Source organism: Rhinolophus ferrumequinum, chromosome 4 (genome assembly GCF_004115265.2).
Source record: "Rhinolophus ferrumequinum isolate MPI-CBG mRhiFer1 chromosome 4, mRhiFer1_v1.p, whole genome shotgun sequence".
Lineage (NCBI taxonomy): Eukaryota > Metazoa > Chordata > Mammalia > Chiroptera > Rhinolophidae > Rhinolophus > Rhinolophus ferrumequinum.
Window position 1 is genome coordinate 61,578,582 of NC_046287.1, and position 20,401 is coordinate 61,598,982.

General features: G+C 43.7%; 1 protein-coding gene across 4 annotated transcripts in view; it reads left to right on the forward strand.

Moving 5' to 3' along the window:
- Nucleotides 1–3,067: 3,067 nt before the first annotated feature.
- RAB11FIP1 (RAB11 family interacting protein 1) overlaps nucleotides 3,068–20,401 on the forward strand; it is a 29,374-nt gene continuing 12,040 nt past the window's right edge. For 2 of the 4 annotated variants that reach the window (XM_033104455.1, XM_033104456.1), the window contains exons 1-3: nucleotides 3,069–3,522; nucleotides 17,958–18,397; nucleotides 19,235–20,021. In XM_033104455.1, the coding sequence (XP_032960346.1) occupies nucleotides 3,146–3,522; nucleotides 17,958–18,397; nucleotides 19,235–20,021 (1,604 nt within the window). In that variant the 5' untranslated portion in view covers nucleotides 3,069–3,145. Of the gene's footprint in view, nucleotides 3,523–17,957; nucleotides 18,398–19,234; nucleotides 20,022–20,401 lie in introns of all 4 variants that reach the window. The other 2 variants (XM_033104457.1, XM_033104458.1) reach the window with 2 other exon arrangements.

Genomic DNA, 20,401 nt, shown 5'->3' on the forward strand with positions numbered 1-20,401 from the left:
GCTGGAGGAGGGGAGAAAAGGTCCACCCCAGCATGTAGGGAGCAGTAAGCCAGCTCTTAAACACACCCCATGCTAGAGCTCCTGGCGTCTCTCTTCTCTGACAAATGTCCAATTCCTGCCTCTAGTGAACCCCACTCCTCTGAGTTAACCCCTGCCTGTGTCCATTGTCTAGAGAAGAACCTTAATCTCAATTTCTCAGGAGTGGCCAGGCAGTCTTGCCCTCCCCCAACCTACCACCTCTGCTTTAACCATAGAGCCTATTTGTGTCTAACAGAAACCCAAACACATGAGGTCACAAGGTGCTCATAATTTTTCCTCCCACCAGCACCGTGAACTCTCCCCACACCAGCCCCTTGTCCTCCAATCCTGTCCAAGGAATGCTTCGTGTCATACTCAGTCTGCGAGGCTGTCCAGCTAGGTTTCATTCCTGGCTCTCTTTATTTTTGCGCGCTGCACTAACAGAGTGAATGTTGGGCAGGAGGGGAGGCCAAAGTTGAAAATCTTTATGCCCAGGGTCAGTTTTGACCCTAAATCCCTGACTTTGTCCAGCTGGAATGTAATGGAGCAGGACAGGTAGGACAACCAAGAGGGAAGTGTATGCCTTATTTAATGCAGTGCCAACATAGAATAGACACCAAGGATGGGTAAGGGCTGGGACAGAATGGGGTTGCAGGCAGATGTCCCCAGGGGAAAATGAAGGAAGATATCTGGCTGTGACCTGCCATGCTATTGGCTGCTAGGCTACTGGTGCTCATACCGGCCTTACAACCTGAAGCACAGCCTGATCAAGCCACTGCTCAGAATCCTCTGAAGGCTGGCTCACCTGGTCTAACACTCTGGTATAAACTCCTTAGCCTGGTGTTCATGATCTGCATGAGCTGGGCCCACCTACCTTGGCTGTTTTACCTCCACCACCTGCCCCCCAGTGCCCTCCTAAAATATTCCACATTCCAGCCCCAATGGGGTATTCATAACCCCTAAACATGCTGTGAATTCTCTGGACCCCACACCTTTGCTTAGGCTGGTCTGTTCTCTCCTCCTGAAATGCTCTTCCCCCATGTCCCCTTTTCTGTCCGTTAAATCTAGTATATCCTTTAGGACCCAGGGCAGTACTACTTCCTTCATAACAATCCATCTACGTAGAGAAATCACTTTGTCCTCAAAACAACCAAAGCATTTGGTTAATACAGGACTTCCTTTATAGTGTTTTTCATAGTGTGCCTTGGAACTGGATCTCATTCAAAGGTAGCACCTAGCACAAAGTAAGTTTTCAATAAATTTTTATGGTGATGAATGGAGCCATGAGGTTAACAGATCATCATGAAGGGAAAATATCACCAAAACAACAGAGTTCTGTCTGTTAGGCTTTCCTGCCATTTACATGTCTGGTGCCTTCTTTCCTTTCCCCTTCTGATCACCATTAAATATTTACAACATACTAAATAGGCTTTTCCCATACTGTAAGCTGCCCTCAATTGCAAATCTGAGGCACAAAGTCTGTGTTGTAACTTCCTACATGGCAAAAGAAAACACTATGTATTCATGGTTAGCTGGAATAATCTGCAAATTTTTCAGTTCCATAGCAGTTCCCAAGGACTTACTGTGTACCCAGGTTTCTGCTAGGGGTGTGGAAGAGACAAGTTAAATAAGTCATCACCTGGTCCCTGCCATGAAAGGGGGCTATTGGAAGCCAAACCTTAGAGAAACCCGAGTGAAGCCTTGTAGTGGGAAGAACTTGGGTAGGCAGAGAGGTTGGTAGGGCAGCCACAGGACACCCAAGTGGTACAGGCCTGGAGGTGGTTACCTGGGCTACAGTTTGTTGGGGAGATAGAGGAGAATGAGTCAGGGTGGGGCCAAAATAGGAATGCCTTGAAATCTCAGTCTGAAGTTAATGCAGTTAATGCAGGTGAGGCAACACTGTAGGATTTCAAGCAGGTTAGTTAGCACAGCAATATGCCATGTGGACTGGAGGGAGGAGAGCCTAGAGATCAGGGGGAAACTAGTAGCTATCCAAGATTGGGGTTCTGAGGATCTGGAAGAAACAAGGGACGCAGCATAAACACTGGATGGGAGTCAGGACACCTGGGTTCTAGTCCTGCCTCTGTTGTGGGGATTTGAATCAGTCACTTCTCTGCTCTGGGCCTTTTGTTAACAGTAAAACCTAAAAACCTTCAAAGTGACCTTTCCTTTGAAGTAGGGTATTGGGAATGAAGGGAATAAGCCAATCTAATGGACATTTGGAACAAAGAAGTAACTAACTGGAGCCCAGAGGTAAAGAGCAGGGGGAATCCAAGAGGGTACAGCCAAGAGAAATGGGGAACTGGGGTTGGGCGGAGCCTCTGCTCCTGACGTCTGGTTTGGCAACCGCGTTTTCAATTTTCTTTCTTCCCCTTTCCTAACTTAGCCTGTTAGCTTCACCTTATTTGGTGAAAGCAGGGCAAAATAGGACACCTCCACATCACCTCATGCCCTGCCTCCCACTTTACCTTCCCCTTTTCAGGCCCTCAAATGATCCTCCTCCTTTGCCACCCACCTGGCACCATCCCAAAACCCACCTTCCTCCGGAGTAATTACCCCTGCGGCCAAAGTAGAAAGAGCAGTGAATTTGGGGTCATGTTATTATCACCCTCATGGCTACAGTTTATTAAGAAATCATCACATGCCAGGCTATAGTATTTTCTTATAGCAATTCTAGGAGGTGATTGTTATCTCATTTCACAGATGAAGAAACTGAGACCAAAAGATGTTAAGTAATCTGTGCAAAGTCACACACGTGCCAGTGGGCAATGCCAGACTGGAAATGAGGTCTGAGTCCCAAGTCAGTGCTTGGGACAGCTCCGATTGGATGGTTTGACCTGTGGCAGTTGGGGATCCCTCACCTACAACCTCTGAAGCCAGAATTCTCTAAGCCCCGCCCCTGCACTCGCCGCGTCAGCTCGAGGGCCCTGCAGGGCTTGCGCGGCAGAGGTCGGGCCCGCGCAGGTGGGGCTAGCGGCGCGGGGGGCGGGGCCGTGCCGGGGGAGGCGGGCCCTGGCGGGGGCGTGGCCGGAAACCTTAAAGTGGCCGGGGTGGCGGGGCGGGCCGTGAAGGCCGCGAGTCGCTGCGATCTTCTTTACGCTTTGGAGCAGATCACGGCGTGGTCACCATGTCCCTGGCGGCCTCGGGGGGCCGTGGCCCTGGGGCCGTGTGGTCCCCAACACACGTGCAGGTGACGGTGCTGCAGGCACGGGGTTTGCGGGCCAAGGGCCCCGGCGGCACGAGCGATGCGTACGCCGTGATCCAGGTGGGCAAGGAGAAGTACGCCACCTCGGTGTCCGAGCGCAGCCTGGGTGCGCCGGTGTGGCGGGAGGAAGCCACCTTCGAGCTGCCGCCTCTGCTGTCCGCCGGGGCCGCGCCCGCCACCGCTGCCACCCTGCAGCTCACCGTGCTGCACCGAGCGCTGCTTGGCCTCGACAAGTTCCTGGGCCGCGCGGAGGTGGACCTGCGAGAGCTGCACCGGGACCAGGGCCGCAGGAAGACCCAGTGAGTGCGGGACAGGGGAGAGGACCCGGAGCTGAGGCGCGGGCAGTGCGGGGTGGCCTGGGCGCTGAGACCCTTTTAGAGTGAGCGCTGTAGTCACGGCGCTGCTGTGACCCAAGGGGACGGGCGGAGAGAGGCTTTGAAAGAGGGGTCCCCTGGACCTGTAGTAGCATGCTCACCTAGCTTCAACTTCTCTTTCGGCTGTCCCACCCCAGCTCTCCCAGTATGTGGGCTCTGAAAGTAGTGGGGGTACCCGGGGACTTTTTGATTCTTCAGGACGTCGCTCAGCGCCTGGAACTTAGTAAGCACTTAAACGAATTTTTGGTGAATTGAAAATACATCTGGGCAGACGAATTCCTATTATTATTAGTGTGGGTAGTATGTATATTTGATACACTCATTAGCTTATGTGGAAAGCCGCCTGGGTATTTCACTGAACTGGACACTAAGCTCAGACTGACTGGGCCAGTGCGCAGTGTGGATTCAATGGTGGAGTGAAACCCTCTGACGCTTCCTAGCCCTAGAGGCTCAGCCAGGGAAGGAGCAAGGACATTACAGTGTGGGGTGGGTGGACATGGGGGCTGGGGAGTGGGGAATGCAGCTTGTCCTGCGATGGCCATCTCTCACCTCCACCTCACCACCACCTAAGGGGTTGGTGAAGAAATTTGCTCCCCCTCCCCCATCTTCTACAATGCTGGAACAGCTTGGTCTTAACTTTCAGACTGAAAAATATTAACCCTGTTTGCCCTGGGCCACAAATTAGTAAGAATTTGCCAGAGATGGCTGGAGCCAGGGTCTGCCCTTGGCCCAGTGGAACTGGCGAGTAGGCATTGTTTTTCTTTGGAGTTTGTCAAAGTTCTCTCTGGTCCTACTACCTACAGATAGCTGCTCTCTCAGTCAAAAGTTCTGTGTTACCATATCTGCAGGAAAGCTGGGCAAAACCCATTTCACTCCAGGGTGTTGGTGGTTCTCTTTCACAGGTGTTTGGAATGGAGCATTTGATTATGGAACATTTGATTATGCTCATCTAGAATACCAAAAGCTAGCCTCAGGTAGCTTAATTGGTTGCTTTGCTGGACCTTAAATATACAAGCCAATCATACTACCACCTACCCCTACAGTTTATGAAGCACACTGATTCACATTGTGTGTTTTAGATATAAACAGTATTTTAACTTTCCCTTGTGAAGGAGACAGGAAAAACCAGAGGGTTTGAAGTTACCAGACTCCCTTTTCTGTAAGGTAGGTCCAGTTTCAGCATGCATGCTTGCAAATGTAATACCTGATTCGCTTATCTGGCCAAAGGTGAATGGGCATTTCTGAACTCAAATCAGATAAAAATAGAGAGCCTTGAGGTGAGGATTGATGGGGTATCTTCATGGCATCAACTTACAAACCATAAGGTGAGCAGTGTCTTTGCTAAGGAGGGGCTGAAGCAATGCTAATTTTCCATTTGATTAAATGCTATTTGGGGCCTTGGGTTGGCTTCCTTTCCTGCTTTAATTGGGCACTGTTGGCAGTCCTTTGTCTGGTCCCAAACCAAGATCTGTGGATATTATCATCTGTCTCTGCCATCTGTTTCTTATAGGAACATTTTATTTTCTTGAAAGACCACATCTCCCTGCCAGAGATGGGTACTCTAGATTCCTGGGTCTGGTGCCCACTCTGGTCCTGACTCATTGTTGGGCTTCAGGCTGCTTAGTCTCTGAACACCCAAGTTTCCCTATTTATAAATGGAGCTTGTTGCCTGACTTAATTGATGTTTGTAAGCTGTTTCTGGTTTCCTGGATTAATGGAACCCATGTATAGATTCAAAAGACCTTGGGTCAAAAGGTTCTGTTACTGCTTTGTGAGGAAAGAAAACATCCCTATTTCAGGAAGGGTTTAGTCTTCATCTTCATTTTCTCATCCTCTCCAGTGTAATCCTAAACCTAGATGGTTACTCTTGTCTCTATTATATGAGCTGATTACCACTTAGCCACAGTATCAGCTTGTAGGAAAATGGTGCTTAGTTGACGGGTTTTTTTAATAAACTGCAATGGAAGGCTTCTTTGCTCCTCTAGCAGTAGGTGAAACTGCATGCTTTCCATCTCTCACTTCTTGGGACTTTCCAAGGTGCTGGGGGGGAACCCAGTTAAACTAAGCCTGTCTGATGCCTGGGTACATAACTTGGGTGCTCAAGACAGCTGAGATATGGAGAATGCAATATAAACTGAGAGACGGAACTTTAACAGAATGAAATTGGTTGGACTAGGAAAGTTGTTTGAACCAGTTATTAACGGTTTGACTACACTGTAGATATTAAAAACCAGAAACAAAACAAAAGCTCAAATCGTGGTCTTTAGGTTTGTGTGTATGTGCAAAGAAGATTGCTGCTATAGAGTATGACTTTTGTCATGGGTCCAGAAGCTAAAACTCAAGGCATGAAGAGCTAACTGTACTAATATTTGTATTTGTTTTCTTGATAAGCCCCCATCCACCATATATTTGGAGTTAAGAGAATAAGCTTTTTATAATGACTCAGATTTTGCAGACCTCAAATTTAGTGTGATGACACACATCTTTGAAACATCAAACAGAGGCTGACATATAGATAGCATACATTTAATAGGGAAGAGTGCATAGCCCCTTTAGTTAGGAAGAAATAGAAATGAATTGGTTTTGCACTTATACTTATCAGTTAAAGACTTGGGGTCTCACTTGGGCCTTGGTTAAATGGAAATCAGTTAAGTCTCATGGTCATAAAACAGATATGAATCTAAGGGGTAGAATCAGGTGACTAATGTGGATTCCCTGCTCAACTCTCTAATCTCATGTAGTTTGGGGTCCTACATTGACATAAAGAAAATCATTTTAGGATACTAAGAGCAATATTTGGGGAAATTACCTGTTGAAGACAGGTTAAAATAAATATTCATTCAGGCTGGTGACTGGAAGGCCATTGTGTAATTAAATATCATAAAACTTAACACTTTAGTAGTCTTTCAGATACAAAGAGAGTGTGACAGTCACTTTCTTATATCTTTAAGATTTAAGAGGGAATTTGGTTGTATATGAAAAAATCTTTGATATTAATAAAGGTTAGTATTTTGAAGAACTGTAAGTGTAATAAGATGCTGTAATAAGTTGACAAAGAAAATTTGGGTTATTAAAAAGAAGTAAGCATTAGAGAGTTGTTTTTCTGGGATAGTTGGATGCAGGGAGATGCCTTAGGTTGTGTTCATACCTTTAGGTTTCCTAAGCACACTGACTTTTTTCGTAACAGACTGGAAAATTTGAGCGATGCTGTCACTGGTTAAGTTTTTCCTTTCGTGGGATTCCCCTTAAAGATAATATTGGGCCTTACTGGAAACCCTCCCGCCTCTCACTCTGCCACCGTCCCCTCCCACTCCATTGTAGGAAACTGATAGCTCAATGCCCAAGACAATTCTCTGTCTGTTCTGGGATAAACCATAACCTGCTTATGGCAGTAGAATGAAATGACCAAGAAGGGGGAAGTTAGTTACCTTAACTCATTGTTTTGGTACTGTGAAAGATGTCCCTTCGTGTTTTTAATGCTATTATTTGATTATGATTTCGTTTGTAAGACATTCAATTAGCATGGGGAAAGTTCTGGGTTTTTTTTCTTTGTCTTTAAAATTCATCCATAGTTTTCATAAATATTTTTTAATGCATACTATGTGCTAGGTACTGGGTATACATTGTAAATATTGGAAAGCAGACATAATCCCTGCTTTCAGGAAGCTCAGAGCCTTGTCAGGGAAGATACTAGACATTAAACAAAAGAACACATAAATAAATAATCACGTATGGTGATAAGTACTGTGGAGGAAGAGAACAGGGTATCATAAGAGAAAGGAGCAGAAAGCACATGTTTTAAAGAAGGAGACTCGAGCTGGCCCGGTGGCTCAGGTGGTTGGAACTCCGTGCTCCTGACGCCTACGGCTGCCGGTTCGATTCCCACCTGGGCCAGTGCCAGATGGCTCAGTTGGTTGGAGCATGGGCTCTCAGCCACAAGGTTGCGGGTTCGATTCCTCAACTCCCATAAGGGATGGTGGGCTGTGCCCCCTGCAACTAACAAGGGTAACTGGACCTGGAGCTGAGCTGCACCCTCCACAGCTAAGATTGAAAGAACAACAACTTGACTTGAAAAAAGTCCCGGAAGTACACTCTGTTCCCCAGTAAAGTCCTGTTCCCCTTCCCCAGTGGAATCTTTAAAAAAAAAAAAAAAAAAAAGGAGACTGCAGATAGCGGCAGAGACCTGAAGAATAGAGAGGAATTTTTCTAGAGAGGAATTTTTCTAGTGAAAAGTGAAGGAAGGGGGCCTTGTAAGGGGACAGTCTGTACAAAGGCCTTGAGGCAGGAACCTAGGAAGCTTGAGAGGCTGAAGAAGAAGGCAGGGCTTTATTTAAGAGCAATGGGAAGCCACTGAGTATCAAAAGCGGGGGTGATGTGATCTACTTTGTTAAAAATCACTGTGGCTATTGGGCAGAGAATGAATCTGAAACAGGCCTAGCCTGGAAACAGACAAAATGGGAGGTCATTGCAGTAATCCAGGTGGCCAGTAGTGGTGGCTTAGACTGTGGTGGTGGCCGTGGAGAAGGACAGAGGTGGGTGGATTCCAGACATATTTTGGAAGCGCAATTGGCCTGATTTGTGATAGATTGAATGTGGGTGGGAGTGAATGAGAGGAAGTGATAAGAATGAACAAATAAAATAAGGAGAGCTTGCTGTTGAAAATGAACCAGGAAGTGGTGGCTGTTTTCTTTCCCCAACAGTCACTATGATACTAGAGTGAGGTCACCATTACAAAGACAATTTTGGGCAGTGACACCTTGGTGTTGAGTCTGCTGTTAGAGTGAATTAGTAGGAAACACCATTGAGACCAGGGTGTGTATGTGTGTCTTCAAGTATTTACAGTTTTAATACAGGCTGAGTCTTTGTTTTGTAATAGCGTAGCTGACGTAGTCTCACTGGTGTGCTCCAATACAGCTGCTTCAAGGAATATAGGAATAAGAAAAGGAAAAATAGTACATAAAATTAGGAAAAATAAACCCACGAATGAAAAATAAAATGCTGGAGGCCAGTAAGTCAACCATTTAAATGTTTTTCACATTGAGAAAGATAAGTGTACAAGAGTCTTGTGCCTTTTGCCTTTTGCTTAAACTTCCTTTTGGATACAAAGACTTCAATTATATTATATTTCTATAACTACCATCAGTGGGAGGTTTTTATAAATAGTATCTGATATGTTATTTTAATTGTAGTTATTAACTAAAAAAATGTTATAATTACATTAAAAACATTGTATGTGCAGATTAAAATGCAGTCAGTTCCAACATGTATTTGCTGATATCACTCGTCCTCCCCTTTAAAAAGAATCTTAGATATCCATTAAAACACTATAGGGGAATATTTAATTGCCGTCCATCCTAGAAAACTGCATTTCTCGCCCTATACTTTCTGGAGGGTGGCTGGTTTTGGCTTATCTCCAGAAGGATTAGGAAGCCCTAGCTCAAATGGAGAGAGTGATAGGAGCCCATTTTAGGCCTTATCTTCACCTCAGAACAATTCTGTGGGTGGCCTTTGGTCTGGTGTAGGTCTCTAAATCTCAGGCCTTTGAATTCCAAAAATCAATAGCCAGACCCTTGTACTGGCCTCTGAAGAAAACCAGTCTGCTGCCAAGATCATTTGTCTTGGAAAAAACTTGGCGAGTGGGTTCTACTCACCTTAAGGTGTCCTGGGTCAGATCTCATGGCCCAGCTGGCTCAGCAGGAGACGAAGCCTGTCTTTTGCCTGCTTCTCCCCTGGCCAGGGACCACTTTGGTCTTGTCTTTGCTGTGTGACCCATCGCAGGCCTCATACGCATCTCTTAGTTAGTGAGTGCTTGCCGTCCCTTAGGCACAGGGCAGGCGGTCGTTTGCCTGTGAGGACGCGGAGAACTGTTTAATCTTACATTTAGCCCAGTGGATTAAAGACTAGGGGTGTCCAAAGTCTGAGGTCAAAGCTCTGCTTTTTCGGTTTCCCAGTTTGGGGTAGGCTTGCTCTCCCATGCCCTTTCTGTACACTGAAGAAGCAGGTTGCCTTCTGCAGCTTGGTAGCTAATGATGCCTTTGGCAAAGGAGCCACTTTTAGTCGCTAATGAGACAAGAAATTCCTTTCCTGCAGGGAGAAATCTGTAGATAATCTGTTAGAGAAAAATCACCGACTTTAGTTTCCAGGGTGTCCCTGAGGGACACATTTAGGAATGTGCCTGTGGAGAGAAAAAAGGCAGTGGTAATTAAGTGTCTTTTCCTGAATGCTGGTCTCTGAATGGAGTAGAGGAAAGGCATTTATAAGAAATCCCAGAAAAACGTTTCTAGAGGTGTGGCTGCTGTACACTTCACTTTTTAAATAAGTACTCTTTTATTAAAAACGACATGGCTAACCTAGGTAGGACAATTAAGGCTTCCAGAAAGCCTGCTCTGAAAAGGCCTCTTGTGATCATGAAGAATGGGTGGCCTGTGTGCTGAGCACCAGCAGCAGGCTGGGTCTTGGGATATTTCTTCAAGGGTGTCGCCTCCTGCAACACCGGTCCTGTGGGATTTTCCCTTTGTACCAATGGAACTTTTCAGTTGTACGAATCATTTGTTGTTAAAACAGGATTTTAAAATGTTCTTGGTGTGGGGTTGTTTTTTTTCCTTCTTCTTCTTCTTCTCCTCCTCCTCCTCCTCCTCCTCCTCCTCCTCCTCCTCCTCCTCCTCCTCCTCCTCCGCCCCCCTTAACTTGATTATAAGATAAACCATAGATACTCTGCTTCCTTGCCAGACACTCTCATAGAGAAGAGTATGTGAGTCTGTGGGGTGGAAAATGGGCTACATATTCTTTGATGTCTGTCATGCTAAAGTTTGTTTTCTTTTGTCCTGGTCAAGAGATGGTGAACCAAATGGTGAGGGATTAAGAAGTACAAATTGGTAGTTACAAAATAGTCATGGGGATGTAAAATACAGCATAAGGAATATAGTCAATAATGTAATAACTGCCAGGTGGGTACTAGACTATTTGGGGGGGATCACTTCGTAAGTTATATAAATATGTAACCACCGTGCTGTTCACATGAAACTAATATAAAATAATATTGAATGTCAACTATAATTGGAAAAAAAAGAGATGGTGAACCAAACCATAGCATTTTCTTTTTCCATCCTTGTAGTCTCTGCATGAATGATAAAGGACCCCGAGGTTGCCATGAGACTACCCTTTGGCAGACCAAATAAAATAAAAACAGCAGTAGCATTTACATGTGCGTAGGAGATGAGATACCTGATCTGATGGTAGAATACTAACATTTGTGGCTTTCTGAGATATGATCAAGTTAAAAAATTGGTCAGTAAATGATTGCAGATGTGGACTAACATGGTTAATTTTTCTAATTCTTAGAGAATCTTGAAATACTGATGCTTGCTATTGTTATAGAACAGAAAGAGTTCATCCACTCGGTGCTAGCAGAGCCAAACACTAAACAACAAGAATTGCAGTTGAGAAATACTGGCTATTTTATTGATGAATGGTGCCATCCAGGAGAACAGGAAGCTAATGCTCAAAAGCCCGAATTCCCCGATGGCTTGCAGATTACAGATTATGCAGGGAGAAATCACAAAACACCTTAAGTTAGGGGTTCCGGGTCGTGTTGAGAGCTGATTGGTCAAAACTGAGGTAAGGGTAATGAATCATTTCTTCAGGTCTTGAGAACAGTTCTGAGGTATTTTCCAGAGTCCCACTGTCCAGTCTCATAGGAAAGTAGCCAGGGGGTCGTTCCACCTTAGTTCTCAGGAGCTGAAACCTAACTTAGGTCAAGATGTTATCTTTAGCCTGAGAGAGGTCCGGACCCTGTGACCATTAGTCACCTCCGGCTACTGTCCTCTGCTGCCTCGAGGGTTGCTGATTATCTGGATGAAAGGCTATGTTTCTGAGGTGTGTATGTATATGTGTGTGTGTGTGTGTGTATACATACACATATGTATTAATATGTGTATATATATATGTATATAGAAAGAGAAAGAAATACGATTTCTACAGCTAGAATTTAAAACTAAATTTAATCAAAGTCACAAAGACCCTTGGCTTCACTATTTCCTTTTTAGTCTTTACCTACAAGGAGTTTTAGTATTGCTTTCAACTTAGAAAACATGTCTTGATCCTTATACTTCAGTCAATTATGTAATCTTGGCATCTCTCTGAAATAGTTTGGAAGCCCTCTGTTTCTTGTCTCTCCTGCCTATGTAGAAACCCTGAAGAGTTCTATCTGAAGATCATTAAATCTCTCAATAAGTTACAGAAAATATACACCAATCATGATATTTTAAACATTCTTATGTACTTTTTAATTTTGGAAATTATGTATGTAATACAAACCAATTTTGTCATTGAGTCTTTTCCTACTCCCTTCTAACACAAATCATTGTTATTTGTATTTGATGGATAAGTTTGGATACCTAAGAATACAGTCAGTCAGAATGGTTGGTATCTTAAATTCCCTTTTGAGAACCATCTACATGGGTAAGCCGGTATATATGTACTTGACTGTATATCATACAGTCATTAGAATTGATGAGTATGGAGACTATAAGGCACTGATGTGTAATATACTATGAATACAATTGCCTGTGTATTCTGGTTACAACTAAGTAATAATAATAGCTAACACTTATCGAATACTTATTAACACCAGGCACTGTTCTAAGCACTTCACATATATTAAGCCATTTAATCTTCATAACATTCTTATGAAGTAGATGCTTTTAACCCTGTTTCAGAGCAGGAGACTGAGCCACAGAGAGGTTATGTAACTTGCCTAAAGTCTCTCAGCTAGTGCCTGTTAAAATGTACAGGAAAAAGACTTCAAAAAAATACATAAAAAAGTAATAGTCAGGGGTGGCTGATGGCTCAGTTGGTTAGAGCACAAGCTCTCAACAACAGGATTGCCGGGTTCAATTCCCGCATGGGATGGTGGGCTGCGCCCCCTGCAACTAAAGATTGAAAATTGCGACTGGACTTGGAGCTGAGCTGCGCCCTCCACAACTATATTGAAGGACGGCGACTTGACTTGGAGCTGATGGACCCAGGGAAAAACACACTGTTCCCCAATAAACTCCTGGAAATACACACTGTTCCCCTTCCCCAATAAAATCTTAAAAAAAAAAAAAAGTAATAGATTAGCATGAGTGAGTCAATTTTAAAAATATATATTAAAAAAAATTTTCTATAACTTGTATTGATTATTTCCTAAGAGAATTTCTGTACAGCAAATAATGTGGAAAGGAACGAAAGCATTTTCAACCCATTTTTTATGTTCTCTCTTCTTTACCATGTCATTTATAAGCTTTTAGGATTGAGTTTGGTGGCTACAGACAGCCTTTTGGTGCCATTAGAATGGCTGTTTTAGGAATTTGGGTCAAAAATGATCCATTTGCCACTCATGATTTACTATAAGTTCTTCCAAGCAGTTGACAGTGGGCAGCGGGGAAGGTCAACCTAGGAAGGTGAGGTTGGCTGATTGGGAATTCTGTATTCAGAGTTAGGTAATGATGACCAACCACCTTGGTCAACAACAAAACTGGTTAAACTACTTAGCTTCTGCAGGGTACACACCACAAATGTTTTATAGGTCATTAACATTTCTGTCCCTGTTTGCTGTGCATTGCGTCTAGGCTACTAAGAGAAGAGTCTGGACATTTTTACCCATATGCAATCACTTCTTTTCAGAAACCGTTTAGATGTTCTCAACTGCTAACCCTACAAGACTTTCAGCCTTGTTTTTATTCCCTGGGGAAGACAATTAATGAACGAACTGCTTTTAAAAATTTCTTCATCTAAGATCAGTGCGTCCTCAGTCTCAAACACCATGTCAGGTGCTGTTCTACTCTTCCTGCTTCTTTCCTCACCTGGGGCCCTAATCCTCCGTGTCACGATGCTTGGTTTACCTGATGACTTAGGTGACGACTTAGGTGATGAGTCATGCTGTAAGTCGTGGTTGAGAGTTTGCAGGGAAAGGAAACAGGCAGCCCACCACTGACCCTCGAGTCCATAGACAAGGCTCCCTTGAAATTAACACTAACACATTAAAATGTTGAAGTAACTGGTAGAGCTGTGGTCTTTCTGTGTCCAATACAAGGACACAGTGTTAATTCCTTTTGCTGGATCCCTTAAGTAGATGGTTCTCAGCTGGGATTTAAATGAGCTGAGAACCACATTTGTGCGTGAGAGTCCTCATTTGTGGTGACCCTAACTTGAGCAGGAGTTTCTTTTCATGCCTAATTATTTTCTCATGCTTCAAAGTTAGAAAGAAAAGGTAGCAGTTGTTCCAATGTCGCAAACACTTTGTGATGATGTTTGTAAGCCCACTCTCTATCCCACTGGAAGGTAAGCTTTTTAGGGCAAATCTGGCTTCATTTTGTGTTTCCAGTGCCTGGCACGTAAAAGTGTTTGAACCAAATCCTTGAAGCCATCATTTCTCTGTACGTGTCTGCCCTCAGGAATGTTTTAAAAGGAAAACATGTTTGCATCAGCTGCAGGAAGATTATTTTTGAGACATACCAGTCAGCCCTTTACAGCTGTAATCCCGAATGTCTGCACTTCTCATTTACTAAGAGCAGGAGCCACACTGCCCTCACCCTGCCACGTTCCAGTGGAGGGAACGCCCCCTGGGACCGGCTTTCCATGTGTTTGAGAAACTGTACGTTCTGGAGCAAATAAGCCCTGAGAATTGGGCATGGTTGGATGGTTTTAGCTGTTCTCAAAATGACAATGCAGACCCAGGCAGTAGCTCCCCAGCCCGGCCACTGGGGCGGGGCGGGGTCAGATCCTGTGTCCTGCGTCCTGCCTCTTTTCCTTCCTGCACAGAGTTCGTTCTTTTTTACATTCCCTACTGGTGTTATAACACACCTTTTTGAAAGTGTAGACAACTTAAATGAATATTTCTGTGTTTTCAGCTATTGTCTTCTGTTTAACCAAAAAATCCCAAACCCCAAATCCCCCCAAACAGGAGGGCAGCCCTTTTGGGTACTACAAGCATTTTTGCTTGTATATGCCCAAGGCCATCACTTAACTGAGGAGCATGGAGCCGTAAGAAGAATGACGTTTTCATTCTGTTCCATTTTGTATGATTTACATTTTTACCCCATGCCTGTTGTTACCTAAAAGTATATTTTATATAAGTTTCCTGTCACTTTTTATGTATTCAGAAATTCTTGTAATTTTTGAACTGAGTTTTAATTATAAGTAAAATAAGTCTTTGCTTATAGAAGGGATCATTGGATATATGTATTTTTTTTTTGATAGGTTGCAGGGTTATTCCAGAAATGGGCTTAAAAATAAACTTACTACATTGGGATTATGGCTTTCTTTCTGTTCTCTGCCCTTTGGACTAGGAAAATGAACCCAGCCCTGATTTCTGAGATAATGCAAGCTTTCTGGGCCTATGTGAAAGGTAATGCTAGAACACACCCTACTGACATCATATGCTGTGTGGCCATGCCGGGGCTTTATTATTTATGAACTATTTCTGTGAGGTGTTGGAATTAAGTGAACTAAAAGCACATGGACAGAAACACTGAAAAACTGAATTGATGCTTAAATGTTAAAGCCCACAAACATGTTCTGGTTTGGGATTTCTTAGGGTGAGACATTTATGTATGTGGCTTTTACTCTTGTTATCATATTATGCTTGTGTCAAATATCCCTTGCTTAAACTGTTTGAATTATTGATAAGGATAATAATGATAGTAGAAGAAACAATTCCTGTCTTCCTTTCTAGCTTTAATACCCAGCACAGATTTTTAAAAATTCTGAACATTTGCATGGGATGCATACCTGCCTGTGATCCAGTCTGCCTTTTGCATCCTTAAGAAGAGGCTTGTGGCTCTTCTTGACCACCTGGTGTTTGATTTTAGGTTTGCTTGTGAAAATAAGCCACATGACTAGTTGGTGAAGTGTCTGTTCACACCTCCTAGTGGTGTTGGAAGTTTCCAAAACAAATCCCACTTCAGCACCTGGGGGTTGAACCTGTGCATCAGGTAATAGGCCCTCAGGGAGGATTCTAGAGTGGTTGTAGCTTCGCTCAAAATAAACAGACTTTGGCATTGATATTTTTGGAAAGGTGGGCCTGGTCCCAGGAACTGTCAAGAGGCATTCTTTGAAGGTGTGTACTGTCTTTGAATCCCCTGGGAGGGCTAACAGGAGAGGCTGTGTGGAAGAACTGGGAGAAGGCCCTGACTGACTCTCCTCCCCAGGAGTGGAGTGGTGAAGCAGTCGGCTGGTGTTGTCATCTGAGCCTCCGCATTCAGCTTTCAGCAACTTCCCCTTTTCAGGTGCAAACAATTGATATTTACAAAAGCTAACCACTCTTTATCACCAAGGCTACCATTTAGCATGTGACTCTCAGAAGAGAAAAATACAAATAATCCTCTCAACATTTAAGTGAGAAATATGCAAAGTATTCCAGGCGAGGTCCTGGGAAAGACACTAGGCTGGCAGGGGCAGGGTTGTCTTTAAGGACCTTGCCATCTCCCCTCCCTCTTCTGCTGTGGATTGTGGTTAAAACCGTAAAAGGTTTCTCCTCAAGGTCCAAAATCAGAGCTCACATTTTCTCAGATCTTGGCTGTTTTTTGATAATGCAGTCTTAAGTTATTCTTGATGACTTTGTACATTGGACTTTATGAAATCCTATGATTTATGACTGATGGCGAGCTATGGTAGGGTTTTCCCCTTTCTTTTATCTTAGGACGTTTAAATTAGAAGCTTAACTTTTCCCCCAAAAGAATTTAAATCTAAACCCTCCTCTCTGTGTGTTACAAAAGGTGGCCCATCAAAGATGAGTTAGGAAGGGGCCCAAAGCAAAAATCTTGGTGTAAGAGACACAGTGAGAGCTCTGGAGAAATGCAGAGCTGATTCAGAATACAGCTATGCCGCTTAACAGTTGTGAGACCTGTACCAATTACCTCACTCGTGAGACTCAACTTCTTTATCTATAAAATGGGTATGACATCCCATTTTGAGATAAAGCAATGTCATTCTTGTGAGACTTAAATGAGGATGTTTCTAAGTGTCTATAGTGCCACTTATGCGGTAGGTGCTATTTAAGTGTTAGGTTTCTACTTCCCTCCGCTCCTTTCCTTTAAGTGTAGAATGAGCTAAAATAGTGGGGGCAGTGGTCTGACCTGTGAGCAAGGCAGGCTGAAAGTGAAAGAGGAAATTGTGTTTATGTGGGCAAAACCATCATTTCCTTTAAAGCCCATGGCCCTCAGCTCTTAAATAGGTCACTAAAAAGAACATTAGAATGTGGGTTTGTCAGTTTTGTGGGGCTGGCTGTCAGATGACCATGTCTTTGGAACTGTTTGTTTTGTACTGGTCATGCTATTAATCGGGCTCACATTGTTTCAGTTCACCAGCTAGGAAATTCCAAGGAGAGATTTCCTTTTTCTGAAGTGTGTCTTTCAATGGAGTTGGACTGCTATAATATCACTTGCCATATCTTGAAGTAATTTGCAAATGACCAAGTGAAATACTTTCAATAGTGTTTGAAATATTCCTCTTTCTGATGATTAAGGTAGGGAAGAATGCCTGCTTTCAGTTGCTGTCTTTTTTTCATTTTTAATTGTGGTAAACAATTGTAATATATAACAAAATTTACTTCCTTAACCATTTTTAAGTGTATAGTTCTGTGGCATTAAGTACATTTATATTGTTGTGCAACCATCACCACCATCGATTTCCAAAACTTTTTTATTTTCCCCAACTGAAAGTCTGTACCCATTAAATACTAACGCCCCATTCATTGCTTCTTCCCCCAGCTCTTGGCAACCACCATTCTCTTTTCTGTCTCTATGAATTTGACTACTCTAGGACCCCATATAAATGGAATCATACAATACTTGTAACTTTGTGACTGATTTATTTCACTCTTTAAAAAATATGTATGTATGTTTTTACTCTGTTTTATATTTTTCCATTACTCCCTGGCAGATACTATTCTACAAATTCTCGCTTTTCTCTGAGATTTACTTGTAAATTTGCATTCTGGCTTCTTAACTATTTGTGTATGATCTTTGCATTTTTACTCTATTGAAGGAAAATGCCAGTCATAGGAAATGATTTGATGGAATGTGTATTTATTTATTTTATTTTTAGAAATAGCTCTTCATTGAACCAAGATTTTAGGTGACGATACGCTAAGTATAAAATCAGATCCTCTTTGCCTAGTGGGCGTTGTCTCAAAAACACAACTACGAGTTCTGCCCTTATCCCCCACATCACCCTGCACTCCCCAAGGAAGAGAACACAAGAATATGTCTGTCTAAGAAGTTGGTAATAGCAGAGAGGAGAGGCCAGTTAGTGGGGGTTGTGAACCTTGTTTTAGGCTCTTCAGTTCAAAGGTAACCACTCAGCCTTTCTCCTTGTAGGTGGTACACCTTGAAATCCAAACCAGGAAAGAAGGATAAAGAGCGAGGAGAAATTGAGGTTGACATTCAATTTATGAGAAACAACATGACTGCTAGCATGTTTGACCTTTCCATGAAAGACAAATCTAGGAATCCGTTTGGGAAGCTGAAGGACAAGTTCAAGGGGAAGCATAAGGACAGTGCATCAGATACTGCTTCAGCCATTGTCCCCAGCATGACACCCTCAGCTGACAGTGATGATGAATCTTCTTCAAAAGACAAGAAAAAGAAGTCAAAGCTTAAGACCTTGTTTTCCAAGTCTAATTTGCAGAAAACACCACTTTCCCAATCCATGTCTGTCCTGCCGACTTCAAAGTCAGACAAAGTTCTGCTTCGTCCCGGAGACTTTCCATCACGGTGGGAGGATGACGACGAAGATGAATCCTCCTCTGCCTTCGACAGTGAGTTTCCTCCTCCTCTTCCTTACTTGGCCTCTCTCCCTCACCTTAAGTTACTTTGCTTTGAGAGAGAAAAAACAAAAACAAAAAACAAATCTTAAGAGAAATACTTTAATTCAGCTTCTCAATGACTAAAATGATGGTGGTGGTGGTGGCGGCGGCAGTGGTGATGGTGGTGGTGATGGTAGTGATGATGATGGATTATTTGGTTAGGAAGCTTTCTCTATTTCTAAGCCCTTTGATTTCTAAGAATATGTAAATTCCTTTTCCAAAATGTCTGGCTTTCTAACTGATGTATGCTTGTACAAGCTTCTGGAGCTAACAGAATGAGTACATCCAGGGTTTTTAAATTAAGGGTAAAACCATGAAACGTTGCTGTAATTCTGATATTTTATTAATTCATCAGGTATTTATTGAACTCCTAAAGATGGATGTAAACCGCTTGGGCTACCTCCCTAATGAAAGCTGAGGAATCCAGTCCCTTGAACTCTGAATTAGCAGTGTATTTTGAACTTCAATTTCAATGACCAAATGTCTACTGTTGGCCAGAGTCTGCTACTCTACCAAGAGTGCTGCCCTTTTCACTGGTTAAACGAAGGGTTTCTCCACCTTAGCACGATTCCTTGTTAGGGCCAGATAATTTTTTGTTGTGAGGGGCTGTACTATGCATTGTGTGATCTTTAGGAGCATCCCCGGTCTCTGCCTGCTAAATACCAGTAGCACACCCCACCCAGATGTGACAATCAAAAATGTATTCTAACAGGAAAAATACCAACCCCCTCCAGTTGTGAACCACTCATTTAACTTCTTATTCCCCTTTCTTTGTCTTTCTTCCCATAGTCATGTCTCACAAGAGAACAGTAAGTGCAGATCCTAAGCAGCAGAACCAGATCAACTTCAGCCTTCCCAAGAAGGAAGGTCTCTCCTTTCTCGGCGGCCTTCGGTCTAAGAATGACTCCCTTTCGCGCTCTAATGTCTGTATCAACGGGAACCATGTTTACATGGAGCAGCCAGAAGGCAAGAGTGAGACCAAGGACAGCACCCCTTCTTCGTCGCCGTCCCCCCAGGGCTTCAGGAAGAAGCATTTATTCTCATCTACAGAAAACCTGACTCCTCGGTCTTGGAAGGAGCCTGGGGAAGGAGGTGCAGTGTCTTCTGACAGGCAGCTCTCTGAGTCTTCCACAAAGAACTCTGCCAAATCCATGTCTCTGCCGCCCTCCTGGCCACCAGTCAGTGGGGACATTAGGGAAAACACAGCTCCAGTGAAATTGGAGGCTGTGAAAGAAACCAAAGAGAGCAAGAAGCATGAAAACAAGAAGTCCTCTTTGCTTTCTCTGGTGACAGGAAAGAAGGATGTGGCGAAGGGCAGTGAAGGCGAAAGCTCTGCTGTCAGCCCGGGGAAGGAGAAGGAAGGCATGCTTAGCGAGGTTGGGCAGGGGTCTATGGAAGACCCTGTGAAAAGATCTGAGAAGGATACCACAGCCGTTGTCTCTGGACGAGGTAAAGCCTCTGTCCTCTTCGAAGAAGTGCAGATCGCAGAACCAGAAGCTGACCCAAAGCCCAAGCCTGAACCAACACCTCCTGTTCCCTCTGCAAGGGCTCCCCAGACCAAAGCCGTTAAACCTCGGTAAGTCTCGGCCTTTCTCATGCAATAATCAGACCCCAGGGGGATGCTATGGTATGTAGCAGACTGAGTGGTGCAAGTTGGGAATACAAGGTTTTGGGTGTGGTCTCTGCAGGAGCTGTATTTATTAAGTTTTTCACACATTTCTCTTTGAGACTGATGTTATCTTTCCTCCTTGCTCTTTGGTATTGGTTTGCTGTCATAAGAGACCCTTGGTCCACTCTCGAGCGCCTGTGACAGTTCTCTCTATGTTTACTCTGCACCTTGTTACAAGAGCCTGAGTGAGTCCTGGGGGTTTCTGCTTTTCAGCATGATTCACGTTCACTTACAGTATTTCTGTGGTCTGGGGTGGGAGAGACTTGTTTTTGAGATTCTGCTTACTT